Below are 15986 nucleotides of genomic sequence, written 5' to 3'. Positions count from 1 at the left end.
AGCTTCCACATGAGGGGAAGAGCAGGCATTGGTCTCTTCTGTCTGGTGACAGTGACAGAGCCAGAGGGAATGGCCTCAAGTGGTGTCAGTGGAACCCTAGATGCTGAGAATTTTAGGTTTTCTGTGCTGAAAGGCACTGACCCCCAGGAGAACGCTGCATTTGACCTGAGGCCGTGGAGAAGGCTTCCAAAATTGAATGACAGAACTGGGATTATGGGTGTGTAGTTTGAATAGAAGCGTGCAATATCACAGGGTGGAAAACTTAGAGTTTAAGATTTTAGAATATTGTAATATACACAAAGCAAGATGGAGGTTTTAGGGAGGAGGCCTGTCCTTCTTCTTCACCTTCTTCTCCATAGGTTTGGGTGGTTTTGTGTAATTGGATAAAAACATCCGCATTATGGGATGCAGGTGGTTGCTAATTGGGTTAAAAGTAAAAATAATTTAGGTGTAATTTCTTAATTGGACAGTTTATCCTTAAAAGGCCTTGTAGAGAGAGAGATAGGTCTCTATTTTTTAGTTTGTTAGAGTGAAACGTTGTAGAACTCAGGGTTTGTGAGACTGTAACATAAATAAGAACCAATAAACATCTGAGTCCAAACAAGAAATGCCATCTCGTGCATTTAATCCTGACCCTGGCAAAAAGAAGATAAGACACCACAGGGAGATTTAGGCAGGATTTTAGGAAAAGGTTCTTCCCCCAGAGGGTGGTCAGGCACTGGAAAGGCCTCCCCAGGGAATGGTCACGGCCCCAAGCCTGACAGAGCTCAAGGAGTGTTTGCACAATGTTGTCAGGCACAGGGTGGGATTTTTGGACATCTCCTGGAGGTGGAGACTGACATGGAGCTCACCTGGGCAGAGTTTGGGCAAGGGCTCTTCCCTAACCCAAGGAAGAGGGATAAAAAAAAAATTCCTTGTCATCCATGGAAGTGTTCCAGGACAGGTTGGATGGAGCTCAGACCAAGCTGGTCTAGTGTAAGGTGTCCCTGCCCATGGCACGGGGTTGGAACAAGATGATCTTGAAGGTCCCTTCTACCCAAAGCAGTCTCTAATTCCCTAAAAAACAAAACAAAACAAAACATAACAAAATAAACAAAAAAAAAATCAAAATAAACCCCACTAGGGATAAAATATAACAAATGAATGAATATATAAACCAGAAGTTAAGATTTATAATCCTGGAAAAGGAGGTTTAAAGAATCATATTAATTAAAAAATAAAATCTGTGAATCCAAGTCCCTTTCCTAATTGCTTGCTGAAAATAAGTGAATTTACCTCTTGTTTCCATTTCTTCCACACAAAAGAAGGAAAGCAAAGGCTTCCCGAGCCTTTATGATTAATTGAATGCTGTTAGAGCAGGCAAGGTATTTACAAGTTGTGCTTAATAGAAAGGTTTATCAAAGGCAGGGTAATTGCCAGACAGTTTGGGGGCCTGAAAACAGAGTGTGATTTAAAAAAAAAAAAAAAAAAAAAAAAAAAAGTAGAAAAACAAGTAGAGGAGGAAATAAAAGAGAAATATGTAAAAGCAAGCAGGTTGCAAGCTGAACTGGTGCCTCAGCTCTCTTTACACAGAGCAAAAAGCAAATTATGACAGGGCAGGATGACCAAGGAAAACAAGAAATACCTGGATTAGTGAGAATAAATAACTGCAATAAAAGGTCAGGAAATGTGGAGGATATCCCTGTCCATTGTTCAAGGCGGTGTTTCATCAGGGATGCCCGGTGCAGGTGAGATCATGGAATAATAAAACAGTTTTTGTTGGAAGGAACTTTAAAAACCATCTCATCCCAAACCCTGCTGTGGGTAGGGAACTCTCCACTGGACCAGGTTGCTCCAAGCCGCACCCAGCCTGTCCTTGAGCACTTCCAGGGGTGGAAATTGGATGAAATATTTTACTTTCCCTGTGAAACCTCTAAGTAGCGGTGTCAGAAGGGGCTCGTGACCCAAATGGACATTTTGATCCAACTGGGAATGGATGTTCTCCCCTTCCCAAGCAGCAGGAGCCCCACAGCTTTCCCAGGTAGTTCTCTCCTAAGTCTAATCAGTGTGACTGCTAAAAATAACTGCTGCTTATCCATGCTCAAATCATTCCAGTAATTAATAGGAAATTAATTCAAGGCAGGCGGCGATGCCCCTGAGAACAAACGACCTTGCTTTGTGTAGGGAAGACAAATTAGCCAAGGTCCATCCAATGTGAGCCATCAAAATGGGAGGAACAGGATGTTTCCAACCTTCTGACTGTTTTTGTCCACACAGGATTTGTGGATCACGAGGAACAGCTCCCACTACCATCCCCACTATTCCCTGGCTAGCAATTATATCATCCTTGATATTTTGTTGGGATCCTTGACATTTATTATGATTTCTTTTCTATTTATTTCCTTTTTTTTCTTCACCTCTGGATACTGTTCCTACAGCTACATAAGTCTTAACCTGGTCTATGGAAATATGGTTAATGCAGCTCCAGCCCTGTCCATCCCTCTGTCCGTCCACCTGTCTGCCCATGGATCTGACTGGGCATCACCCTGCCCAAATTTAAGTAAATTAAATGAGGAGAAAGCTCTCAAAGCTCTAGAAATAAGCTCATGTTTTGTGAAAATTGGTCAAAAAGAGAAGAAACCTCAAAATGAAGGGTCCCACAAAAGCTCCTCAAACACTCCTAGAAGCAGCAGACAGGTGGACAGCAGGAAAATCCATCCTCTGATGACACCTTTTGCTCAGCAATGAGGAAGGAATCCTGGGAAGGAGACCAAAGGCAGGGAAAAAAACAGAGAACTGGGAGCTAAGAGGATTGAGGGGACAAGCAAATTGGAAATTCAGCTTAATTTATTCAGAAAATTTCAGGTTGAGAGAGACGATTCTCTCCCTCTACTCTGCTCTGGTGAGATCCCACCTGGAATTCTGCATCCAGCTCTGGGGTTCAGCAGCAGAAAGATGTGGAGATGCTGGAGCTGGTCCAGAGGAGGCCATGGAGATGCTCCAAGGGATGGAGCCCTGCTCTGGAGCCAGGCTGGGAGAGCTGGGAATGACCAGACTGGAGAAGGATCCAGGGAGACCTCAGAGTCCCTTCCAGTGCCTAAAGGGCCTCCAGGAGAGCTGGAGAGGGAGTTGGGACAAGGGATGGAGGGACAGGACACAGGGAATGGCTTCAAACTGCCAGAGGGCAGGGTTAGATGGGATATTGGAAAGGCATTCTTGGCTGTGAGGGTGGGGAGGGGCTGGAATGGAATTCCCAGAGAAGCTGTGGCTGTCCCTGGATCCCTGCAAGTGTCCAGGTCAGGCTGTATGGGGCTTGGAACAACCTGGGATAGTGGAAGGTGCCCCTGCCCATGGTAGAGGTTGGAATGAGATGATCTTTAAGGTCTCTTCCAACCCAAACCATTCCATGATTCAATGAAAATTGCACCCATTTGGCTGTGCCCAGGCTTCAGAGACTGTAAATCCACCTCCTCCATTTCCCTCCTGTCAGGTCTGTTTAATCCCAGGCACATTCCTGGCCATCCTTTGGCATCCCACTTTTTACTGGAGAGACTGACAAGGCAGCTGTTAATTCCATGCTCAGTGCTGGCTGTGCTATCAATTCCACAGCCTCTGGGCTCGGGATCTGTGGCACCTTGGAAAAGGTCACAGCCAAGCAGGAAGTGCAATTTGTAAAGGTCAGGCAAGGGAAGGGATCCTTGATTCCTGCCTGGGCAGCTGAGAGGGGTGATTTCATTCCAGCATTGAAATCAAAAGTGGAACTGCTGGGAGTATCTTCGAATAGGATTTTTTTTTTTTTTTTTACTCTTTTATGTTTCCATTTACTGTTAAGAATCTGACCAAACACAACCATCTGCAAGGTGGTGCCTATTTAGCAGCCAAGCTCCTGTTAATCAGTAAAGATTTAGCCAAAAAATGGAGCTGGGAATCCAATTTGTTTAATCAAATTCAGGTTTGGCTTTAGGACATGTTGGGCAATGCCCCAAGCTCTTCTGTCCAGGCTTCCCCTGGGCATATCGTGGAATCTTGGAATGGTCTGGACTGGAAGGGATCTTAAAGTTCATCTCATTCCAACCCTCCTGCTATGGGCATCTTCCACTATCTCAGGTTGATCCAAGCCCCATCCAACCTGGTCTTGGACATTTCCAAGGATGGGGAAACCACATCTTCTCTGGGCAAACTGTGCCAGGGCCTCCCCACCCTCAGAGGGAAGAATTCCTTTCCAATATTCCATCTAAACCCGCCCTTTATCAGGGGAGCCTTGAAGCCATTCCCCCTTGCACTTTCAAATTAGCAAATTCCTAACGACTTCAAGCAATTGAGGGTTGATTTTTCCAATCGATTTTCCAGCTAAACAGTTAAATCAGGAGGAAATGACAGATATTAATCAGAATCCCTATTATCTCTCCTGGTTTGTGCAACTCATCTTCTGCTGTCCTAAGCATCAGAGCATTTGATAAAGCAGTCGGGGGGGGAGGGGGGAAATCAACTTTTTTAATGAAATAGTTTTTGTAAGAAATTGCCAATTCATCAAAATCAAATTGCTTCAAGCCACTGCATCTCTCCGGCCCAATTAGTTTGTAATTAGTTAACACCAAGTGGAACAGTTGTAAGCAGAGGGACAAAGACAAGTGCTATCAGAATTCCTGTCTCTGTAAATAGAGGAGCATCTGCTCCAGGGAAAGGAAACCTGACTTTAAAGGACTGATCTCCTGCATCTTAATTGCATGTCCCGAGTGGAGACTCGCTGGTTTAGATGGATCTTGCTCTCCATCCCTGGGTTTGATCCCAAAATCCATCCTGGACTTCAAATAACTGTGTTGCTTCTGCAGAGCACTTCTTTGTCCACAGAATCCTATTTTCCAACACTTTGTCAAAAACTTCAAAATCAAGCCACAAATAAAGCCTTGACAAGAATGATCCCTCAAGAAAGCATTTCCCCAATGCATAAATCCGTGACATGAGCTCCTTCTGTGTGGAAAATTTTTCCCAGAACCTTGTTAATATTGGGAAAGCACCATCACTTCTGGGGACTGACCACCAACTAAGGACAGGGTGGACAAAAAAGGAGATTTTAAGACCTTTGCATGAGGGGAGACAACTCAGGAGGACTTCAAGGATGCCATGAGGTTAATCAGGGAAAAAATTAGAAGGACCAAAGCCCTCCTGAGGTGGGGACGGATCTCTTCTCCCAAGGAATAGGACAAGAGGAAACAGTCTCAAGTTATTAGGGAAGGTTTAGATTGGGTATGAGGGAAAATTTCTTCACCAGGAGGGTTGGAACAGGCTGCCCAGGGAGTGTCCAACCCTGGAGGGATTTAAAGGACGTGAGGTTGTGGCACCTGGGGACATGGGCTTGTTTTGGGAATGGTTGGACTCAAAGATCTCAGAGATCTTCTCCAGCCTGAAGGACTCCATGAATCTCTGGGAAAGGAGACACCAAGAGGACATGGATGGAGTGCAGCTGTGGCCACATGAGGAGCAGTGGTCCCTGCTGGTCATGTCTGGCCCCAAAAACACCCTTTTATACCCAGAGCTGGACAGGACTTGGAGCAACCTGGTCTGGTAGAAGGTGTCCCAGCCCATGGCAGGTGTTGGAAGTGGATTATCTGGAAAGTTCCTTCCACCTAAAATTTTTCTGTGATTCTGTGTTTCCTCCCACAGCAGCTGGACTGGAAAGCTCAGGTTCTTCCCCATCCATATTCTGTGGTTTCTTGTGGGGCCAGGAAAATTAATTTTCCTGATGGAAGGAAAAGTTCATAGACTAGGAAGCAGCAAGGGTGGTTGAGGGTCCTAGTTTGAGATCTGTTGTGTGATCCCAGGAAATTCACGTTTCCTGCCTGTATTTCCAATATTTTGCCACATTTGTACACAGGAAGATGCAAATCCTGGTAAGGGGAAGATCAGAAAGTTTGTAATTAGGGCAGAACAAGCACAGAACCTCTTTGTGGTCCCAGCCCAGGCTGCTCTACCCACCCTTCACCCCAAGTCCAAAGCTGGGTGCAGGAGAATGCTTTCCTTTCTCCCTGGTAACAACTCTGGGATCACCAGCAGGAGCTGGCAGGGATCCCACACTCCGAGTCTCTTGAGAGCAGAAGAGCTCAGCAATTAGCAAAATATAACCAAAAAAAAAAAAAAAGGGAAAAAAAAAAGAGAGTCAAATGCATTTTTGATGCTCTGAAGTTGCTGAGATTTTTAAACAAACAATCTGCGACTGCTCCCACACTCCAGGAGAGGTTTGGGCTCCAGCCATGTGGCAACAGCACCATCTTATGGGAATCTCCAATCCCTGCAGCCCTTGGAATTTTCTCCATTGACTCCTGGCTCCACAGACAAGATCAGCACCATGGTGGGATTTATTTTCAGCCATGCATTGATTTCATGGTTATCAGCAGAAATGTGTGGGATGCGAAGGTGAACTTTTTCTCCAGGGCTGGTCAGGCTGGCTCCAGAAATCGGAAATCCTGAATTGGAATCGCTGGATGTTTCACTCATGTGCCCAGACTCTTGGAGAAATACTCAAGGTCAAACAGACTCCTTGCTCGTTGAACTTCTGTATTGCCCCCTGGTTGTACCTGTGTGCACACATAGATCCCAAAACTTCGCTTGGGATGCAGGAATTCCAAGCCCTGTATGGTGGTGGAGGAAAAAGAGGCACAAAGAAAGGAAGGTTCGAGACAAAGTTCCCTGAGAAGCTCAGTGACAGAAACCCAAACACCTTCCTGCATCCTCTCAAGGTCCTGCTCTTAATGGCAGCTCCAGTCTCCATTGCTGGGCTCTGAAATTCCAGCAGGAATCCCAGTCTTGTATCCACGTGCTCTGAGGCTGAAGAGCAAACCTGGATATAAATCCTTGGAGTGGGAGGTGGACCATGACATGGAAGGGTGTTAAATATCTACAGATATGGGAGCTGTTAACTATCTACAGATGTGGGAGCTGGAGGCTCTCTCTGCTGGCAGCCAAGGGCACCTCTGGAGCAGCTGGAATAATTTTTCCTGCTGCTGGATCAGCATCATTCATGTCCATCCCAGGACAGAGGAAAGTGGAAAAAAGCCGGGAGCTGAGGAAGGTTGAGATAGGGGACATCCTGTGTGTTTTCCATAGAATCATGGAATGGTTTGGGTGGGAAAAGACCTTCAAGGTCATCTTGTCCAACCCCCTGCCATGGACAGAGACCCCTTCCACTAGACCAGGTTGCTTCTGTTGTTCTGTTGTGGCCTTGGGCAGTTCCAGAGATGGAGACACAGATTCTCTGGGCAACCTGTGCCAGGGCCTCACCACCCTCAAAGGAAGAATTCTTTCCCAATATCCAATCTAAACCTACTCTTTCATCCATCCATCCATCCATCCATCCATCCATCCATCCATCCATCCATCTTTGGGAACATCTCTACATCTCCTCCTTTTGAAATCTTTCTCTCCCCTTATCAATCCTTCCGTTATCCTACCTATCCAATTCCATGCCTCATTTGGGATCCACACTTCCCACCTTGCAGAAAAGTCTATAATGGGATTTGCCTCACTCCCAGCTGGTGACCTAATCTCATTTATTCCCCAGCCATTCTGATTTGGGACAGCTGAATATTCCTGAGGCTGTGTTCCCAGCAACAGCCATTAGAAATTCCCACTTGGATGCCTAAAATTGGTCATTAAAACCCCTTCTAACATCCCACAGCCTCACAGCCTGGGTAGATTTGCAGACAGCACTTCAGGCAGCATTAGCTCTCTGTTAACACCATCCACAAGTGGAAAAGGCAATAAAATTCCCATTTTAACCACACATAGGGACTTCAGAACATCCTGGAAAGGAGTTACAGGCACGACCATGCTGAGAAAACTCAGTGCTTAGAGAAGCTGTGGCTGACCCATCCCTGAAAGTGTCCAAGGCCAGGCTGGGCAGTGCTTAGACCTGGCTTAGACCCCATGGCAGGGGTGTGGAACGAGATCATCTTGAAGACCCTTCCAACCCAAATAATTCCATGATCCTGTGATTTTAAGATCTCTGTCATCCTACAAGCTCCCCTACAGATGACCAGGAAATTGGAGAAACTTCTTTTTGATGTCTCTCGGTCCAGATTTTCCAGGAATTCTCTCACCATTATTTCCTCAAATTTCCAGCTCACGGCTGCTCCTTGATGTGATCCATGACACCATGGTCTGTACCATGATCCATCACCATTTTCCCAGCCTGACACCAGGCAAGAATAAATAATCCAGAACGAGGATAGAGCAAAAAATCAACTCTAGTTTCTCCCTTCCAGATCTCCAGACCTGTCTCTATCAGGAATCTGCAGTGACAGCAAAAAAAGTATTTAAAAAACCCAAATTCCAAGGGATTTGCAGACACCATGAGATTTCCAGAGGAAATTGATGATCTGTTCCAGGCAGGCAGATGAATTGGGAATTTTATAACCTCAGGAAAAGAAAACAACACCTCGTACACCCAGAACTATGAATAACTGTGTGTAAATGCACATGAAATTATATAACAGGGTACGTTTGCCATCTTCAGGAGTCAGGCAGGAATTGCACTTCAGTTTTCCAAAAAACAGTGAGAATCAATAATTTATGTAAGAATACAGGAATTCCTGGGATCTCACACAGCCTCAGGCAAGCAGGACTGGGGGATGGAGAATCTCTCAGCGGTCAGATTCTCTCACAGCACCACAAGTTTTGAGCTTTTCTGGCTGATGTTAGAAAAAGAATAAAAAATAATGGTACTGGGAAAGATGGAAAGAGTTTTTCTTCCTTATCAATGCATATTTTAAGAAATATTTAATTGCAGGCCTTGGTGGATTTGATAGGGAGTGGTTTTTTTTTTCCTCTTGGCCCTGTTCTTCCTTACCACAAAAGGCCAAACCCTACAGGGACAGTCCTAAAGGATTAAAAAAGAAAAATAACCTTCAATAGCTCTGAATGAGGAAGTCCAGAGCCTGAAAAAAATATTAGGTTTCTTTATCCATAAAACTTTGCTATAAATGATATGTTCTGTAAAAATATGATGAGGCAGAAGCCAACAGACACAGAAAAAAAGGTGTTGGGGTGGTTTTTTAGGTATTTTTTACACAGAAGAGTGCAAGTGGAAGTGGTTAAGATCCTCATGGAGGAATTAGGATTTGTCAAATCATCTCCTGCAACAGATTCTCCTCTGGCATGGGTCAGGGCAGGAGTTTTACTCTCTACCCTTCATCCCACAGCCACTGATAAAGTATCCACTTGCACACCTTTTGGAAAAGTTCCTGAGAGCTAAACTGCATGGGAATAAATCCCTGAAGGAGAGAAATGTACAGCACTAATCCCAAAATCCTGGTGGGGGGAAAAATTAAAAGTTGAGCTTAGCGAAAAATGCCCTGTTATCTTTTGCCCTGGCATGTCCTGAGAAGTGGTCACAGGGTGTGAGGAATGGGAGAGGACTCTGCTCAACCCACGAGAGCAAACATTCACACTTGAGGCTGGAATGTGGCTGAACTCACCATGTCTGTGACGGAGAAGTGGCATTTTATGGACAAGCCTGGGTTGTTGACATTGCATCTGCTCTAAGCCAAGTGCCCAAACTTGTACCCAGGCTGTGCCAGACAAGCAAACAAAGAGAGCCAAGCCACAGATGAAACATCTCAAAACACCAAATAAATCCAGCACAAAGTCCCTTGGCCTTCAAACATCAAAAATAAGAGTTGGCCACTGCTTTTTAACAGAAAATAAATGCAAATGAGGGCAAATGAACTCCTCAATACCTGGAAATGCCAATGCACTTTTAATTTGCCCACATACCTCCCTACCACATACCTTGTTATCACGAGTATCACTCACACGGGCAGATAAATACCCGGAGCTGTTGATTCAAAGAACATTTTGTCCTCAGTTTAAACACAATGGCTCCACTCAGGGTGGCACCGGGGGTGGAGAGGGTGCCACTGCAGCCTCAGTGGCTCTGAAGAAATGAATAAGGCCAGCCTTGTTCGGAAGAATTTGGGGATTTTTCCACTCCTGTGAGCACTTTGCCCAAGGGTAGGAGGGAAGGTGGGGGGTGGAGGGGAGCCCAGAGAGTGTCAGGGAAAGAGGAGAGGCACTAAACACAAATATCCCAACACACAAAGCAACCCCTCCCTTGGTCCTGCCAGCAGCTCCCTCAGGTGCCTTCTCAGAGATGACCTTGTGGGCACGCCCGGCCTCCCAGGATATATAACCTGTCCCAGGAGTAAACAACCCAGAGAGGCAGCCCCAAGACAGGTTATTCCAAGATGAAGGCTTTCCTTGTGCTCCTGCTGGGAGCGCTCCTGTGCGTGGACTCAGGTAAGACCCCAAAAATGAACCGCATCCCTCCCTGCAGATTTTCAGTATGGAAGGAGGATTCGTGGTGGGGTTTGGCAATGAGGGAAGAGATGTTGGCACCTTGTCATCCCAAGGTATTTCCCTTTGGATGGGTGTTGAGTGGGAAAAATGCACAGGGCCACCCTGGAGATGGTGGGATTCGAGGGCTGGGGAGAGAAACTTCCAGGAAAGATAAATCCTGAATTAATCAAAATTCAATTTTTTTTTCAGCCAGACCATGCAGTTAAGAGGGAAGGGGAGGGGCTAAATGGGGTGGGAGGATTATTTTCCTTCTTCCCAGGCTATCAAAATTGCAACATTTATGCAAAGTTTTCTATCAACTTTTTTTCTGACTCTTCATTCCAAAAGCAGACTGTGATGCTGCCCAGATTTCCAGAATTTTAGTAGGACAGTAGAAATGACTATGCCATGATGTGTTACTGTATAGACTGAGTGGGTGAGGTTTAGACAATGTCAGGTTTTTATAGCCCCACTGAGAAGAAAAAAAAAATGTCTTTAAAGCAGCTCTTCCCTATTACCAGAAAAGGGAAGAATCAAATTTGAGCAGTTTCTCAATCAGCAGAGGGTGCTTAAGGAATAAGCTGTGAAGGGTCTTGCACAGCCCTCAGACCTTTCTCTCTGCCAGCTTCCATCAGAAGACTCAAAATTTGACTTTTATTGCTTTAAAAGTCAGATCAGTGTGAGAACAGTGCAGCACTCAGACAAATTGGGGGTTGGCTCCTCACCTCTGTGACTGCATCAGTCATTTTCACCAGAGAGGTTTGGACAGAGGGAGACCAAGTGCCTTAAATTAATTCCTTCAATCACTAATTTCCAAACAGGCCTTTTCAATGTCCTAAAAGAATATTTTGGGCATTAGGGTATTGAGTTGGGAGATTCGTGATGCAAATCTGATGGTCATGGGGCTCAAGGAAATACATATTTTTATATATACATATATATGTATTTATTAACTGACACTTGCAAGGCTCCAGTGACACCCTGGGGCACAAGTAGGTGACAGGAACAGATAATTACACCACAATCTCACTCCTCTGGGGATAATTTTTCACCAGGGCTGGATGCTTGGGAGCTGCCAGGTTTTTCCTGCCGTTGCTGGATGCACAGAGCAGTTTCCATCCCCTGTAGAGTGTCATTTCCATGAGGGGTGGTCAGAGAGGGGTGAAAGCCTATTTGCACTTTGATTTCTAGGAAAGGGTGAGTCAAAAGTTAAGGACTGAGTCAAGGGGCTGGAAAAGGCTTTGCAAATTCCTGCTTCATCCCTCACTCAAGGGCAAGTCAGATGGGGCTTGGAGAAACCTGGTCTGGAGGTATATGTCCCTGATGAAATGATCCTTCTAACACAAACCAGTCCATGATCGTCTTCAAGCCCAGCTCTCCATCTGCTCTCTTTTTGCTCCCTCACTGCACTGACTACATCCAAAATATCTTCAGCACCTGCCAAACCTGACTCCCACCTCAACCAGGTATATTATTATCCACAAAAAAAAAAAAAAAAAAAAAAAAAAAAAAAAAAAAAATTAAAAAAAAAAAAACCCAAAGCAGTGGAGATATCTTCCTTTGAAGATCCCCAGGAATGGTCCTGTTGCCCAGGGCAAGCACTTGGGTGAATTCTCTGGAGAACTTTGGATAGATTGAAGATACATGAGAGGTGTAGAATTGCTCCCCACCTGCAAGGCTAGGGCTGAGTCCAGTTCTGGGGTCCAGCATCAGAAGGATATGGAGCTGTTGGAGCAAGTCCAGAGGAGGCCATGGAGGTCTCCATGGGGGTCTCCATGCTCCAAGGGCTGGAGCCTCTCTCCTCTGAAGCTGGGAGAGCTGGGGGTGTTCACCCTGGAAAAGGGAAAATGCTGGGGAGACCTCAGAGCTCCTTTCAGTGTCTAAAGAGAGACAGTGTCCAGGAGAGTGCCCAGGAGAGTTGGGGATAAATTTTTAGGAGGTCCTGTTGGGATAGGATGAAAGGTAATTTTTTAAAACTAAAAGAGGGTGGATTTAGGTTAACTATAATTAAGACTTTTTTATAATGAGAGTGGTAAAAAAATAGATCAGGCTGCCCAGAGAAGCTGTGGCTGCCCCATCCCTGGAAGTATCCAAGTCCAGGTTGGATGGGGCTTGGAGCAACCTGGTCAACTGGAAGTTGTCCCTTCCCATGGCTAAGTGATAGAACTTGATGATTTTCAAGTCCCTTCCGACCCAAACCATTCCATTATTCCCTGATTTCTCTCCTAACCCCTCTTGGTCTCTTGCAGGTTCATCTTTGCAGTGCTACAGTTGCACATCCCAGCTCAGCAACACCAAGTGCGAGACAAAGAAGACATGTGGCGCTAAGGACATGTGCAAGACAGACGTGATCCGTAAGGAAAAGCAGGGGTAGAAAATGTCTTAGTTGGGATGTTGGAGCCAAACCTCTTCCCAGCCTCAGTTGTCCCATCCAGGCTCGCCCATTCTGGATACACCAGGTGGTTTGGGCCAGCAAGCCTCACTGCACAAATGTCTTTCACCTGCGCAAAATTAGGTTTATTTCTCTTCCACAGCACCAAAAATTATTTGCTTGCAAGGGCAATAGTTAATTTTTTGCACTTTTTGCAAACATGAAATGCTGGTTGTGAAGTTAGGAGGCACTGATTTGAGGTGAAATCAATGAAAATGATAAAATTTCATCTCTGTGTCTGTGGGAAAACTTGAAAAACTAGGATTTTATTCTCCTGTTCTAGATCTGCTTTGCCCTGTCCAGATCTGTGTCGAAAGCTGAGTTGCTCTTAGACCTGGGGCACAAAACCCATCAGTGCCACATTTAAGCTCCTCTCTGTCAGGCAGTAGATGGGATACCTCCAGTAGGAATTATCTTAGTTAGGAATGTGTAAATCTGTGACATTTTCATGCAGGAGAGCCAAGATGATGTAGAACTCTGTTATTTATTGCTCGTGGCAAAGATTTGGTGCCCAGAATGGATTTTAGATCTCCTGGAGGAGATGGAGTCAAATCTCCCGGAGGTCAAAATCTGCTGGTAACCAGTGGTTGCCAAAAATGGCCAAAAAGATGGGCTGTGCCTCTCAGAAACAAATCAAACAACAACTGTGCCATCTGAAATGGGAATAGCCATGTTTCCATAATTTCCCAGGTGTTGAAAGGCTCCTGCAACAAAGATGTTTGGGATTGGGCTTCACGTGAGAGAGAGCAGGCTTAGATAGGATATTAAGAAGAAATTCCTTGCTTTGAGGGTGGTGAGGTCCAAAGAAGCTGTGGCTGCCCCATCCCTGGAATTGCCCAAGGCCAGGTTGGACAGGGCTTGGAGCAGCCTGGCCTAGTGGAAGGTGTCTCTGCCCACAAGCTGATCTTGAATGTCCCTTCCAACCCAAACCATTCTGTGATTCTGATTTTTGTCCCACAGAATGAGCGTCCCCATTATTCAGTTCCACAAGGCTTGGCTTCTACTGAGTCCTTGTAATAATGGTCCTGCTTTCCTCCCAGGGGTTGTGGGGCTCTTCAGCATCATCAGCAAGGGATGTGACTCCTCGTGTGAACCATCCTACCAGGACTTCAGTGTGGGCAACAGGAACATCTCCTGCTGCAGCAGTGACTTCTGCAACGTCAATGCCGCAGGCAGTGTGAGGTCCAGCTACGGGCTGGCTGGAGGGATAGTGGCCGGAGTGCTCTGGACCGTCCTCAACAACAAATTTTGAGGAGCAAAGATGCCTCCCATGACCACAGAAAGTCTTGGAGCACCCCTCTAATAACAGGAATTGTAACCAGGAGTAGTAGGGTGTGTTGGGCACCCAGCACCCTGGGAGCTGATGGCAGCTCTTTGCCATATGATGGCTTCTGCTTTAATCTCATTGCAAAGCTCCAGTGCTACCAGATAAGGAAATGTGTGTTCATGTTATCTGCAAAGCACCTAAAATAAAGTTATTTCTCCACCATCTGTGTCCATCACTCAGTCATCTATTTCTGCCCACAGCAGAGCTGCAGGTGGGTGTTTTATGTCCAGCTCAGGTCATTGCTGTGCAATGTGACCTGAAGTCCCTTTTATGACCAAGTGACCTCCCCGGAGGATGAGGAAAAAGCTGCAGATGTATCTCCCTGGACTTCTGGGAAGCCTGTGATGCTGCTTCCCATGACGTTCTTCTGGAAAAACTGGCAGACCAGGGCTTGGGAATGTGCACTCCTGGCTGGGTTAAAAACTGGCTGGATTCCAGGCACAGAGTGGTGGGGAATGGTGCCACATCCAGCTGGTGGCTGGTCACCAGTGGTGTCCCCCTGGGATCAGTACTGGGGTCAGTCCAATATATTTATTGATGATCTGGATGAGGAGGTCAAGACCACCCTCGGGAAGTTCACGGATGACACCAAGTTGGGTGGGATGTTGATCTTCCGGAGGGCAGGAAGGCTCTGCAGAGGGATCTGGACAGGCTGGATCAGTGCTCCAAGGCCAATAGTTTGAGATTGAACAGCACCCATGAGGTGTCTGCGTACAAGGCAGACTCTTTAACATCTCTCATGTACAGTAATAGCCCCTCTCTAAGGCTATAGATTCAAAGTTATTCTGTGCCTTCTCCAGCTGATTTATTTTATGGATATAAATTTGGCTGTTCCCACCTTGCATTGAGAGATCAAAGGCAGCAGGAAAAGCTCTGTATGAGGAGGCCTGAGAGAAAATCTCAGGTGGGTTTTCCAAGCTACACCCACATGAAGAATCTGGTAAAAAATAAACAAGGAAAATATGGAGAGTGAATCTGTGAGAGCCCTGGGTGGGAGAACAGGATTTAAGGAGCTGTGATGTCAGGACAGCAGTGGGTGGAGGACTAAAAGGGGTGGGAGATTGGCCAAGGACCCCAGATTCCTCTCTTCCACCTTAAAACCTACTGGAGCTGCCAAGGATATGAAGAACCACGGGCTGAAATAACAGGGAATCATTCCCCTGGTGGGGATGAATCACCTGGAGGATCCACAGCCATGGGATAAGGGTCAAAATCCCATTTGGGATGAAGTCAAAGGGATGTCAGGAGCTAATGACGCCATCTGCTGTTGTGAAAAGCATGTAAATCCTCGGGATGCAAGGCTAATTGTAAGGAAGCTGCTAATTGTAGGAAGATGGGAAGGGATTTCCCCGGAGGAAATCAAGAATGAGCCACCTTGTTTATAGGAATCCAATCTGGTTATTGGTGAAGGGAGGATCTGGGACAAGGGCAGTGATTTATTCTGGCTTTTCCAAACCTCCTGAGTCATATCCCTGAAAAGGGGCTCGTCCACCTGTAGGTCTTCCAGTCAGGCTGTTTTCTGCATGGGTGACCAACTCCATGAGCTCTCCATTCCAGGGAATCCTCTCCTTGCACTGCAAGGATGTCCCTGACGCCTTAATGACCTGAGTGCACTTTCTGAAACAATTCCTGGCAAGTCCACATTCAGAGGCCATTCCCAACCAGCAATTTGGCTGCAGTGCTCTTTTCTGAAGACTGGGAATTTAAGTGGCCAAGGTATGGTGGCACCAGAGCCATTGAAGTCCTCAGGGAAGTTGGGTGAAAGAGCCTCTTCCAGCTTCTGGAGCAGTCAAACACATTCTGAAAATCATGGAATGGTTTGGGTTGGAAGGGACTTTGAAAATCATCTCGTTCCACTGCCCTGCCATGGGCAGAGACAACTTCCACCAGACCAGGTTGCTCAGATCCCCATCCAAC

At 46.0% G+C, this 15986-nt stretch overlaps 1 protein-coding gene across 1 annotated transcript; it reads left to right on the top strand.

Annotated features, from left to right (window-relative positions):
- The first annotated feature begins 10086 nt into the window (after nucleotides 1-10086).
- Nucleotides 10087-14231, top strand: LOC137464004 (prostate stem cell antigen-like). Its single transcript, XM_068175366.1, has 3 exons — nucleotides 10087-10272; nucleotides 12561-12665; nucleotides 13783-14231. Exons 1-3 carry the CDS (start codon nucleotides 10221-10223, stop codon nucleotides 13992-13994), a joined length of 369 nt encoding a protein of 122 aa, XP_068031467.1. The 5' UTR covers nucleotides 10087-10220; the 3' UTR covers nucleotides 13995-14231.
- Nucleotides 14232-15986: the final 1755 nt, after the last annotated feature.

This window comes from Anomalospiza imberbis, chromosome 1, assembly GCF_031753505.1.
Source record: "Anomalospiza imberbis isolate Cuckoo-Finch-1a 21T00152 chromosome 1, ASM3175350v1, whole genome shotgun sequence".
NCBI classification, from domain to species: Eukaryota; Metazoa; Chordata; class Aves; order Passeriformes; family Viduidae; genus Anomalospiza; species Anomalospiza imberbis.
This window is presented reverse-complemented; position numbering and strand designations above follow the sequence as displayed.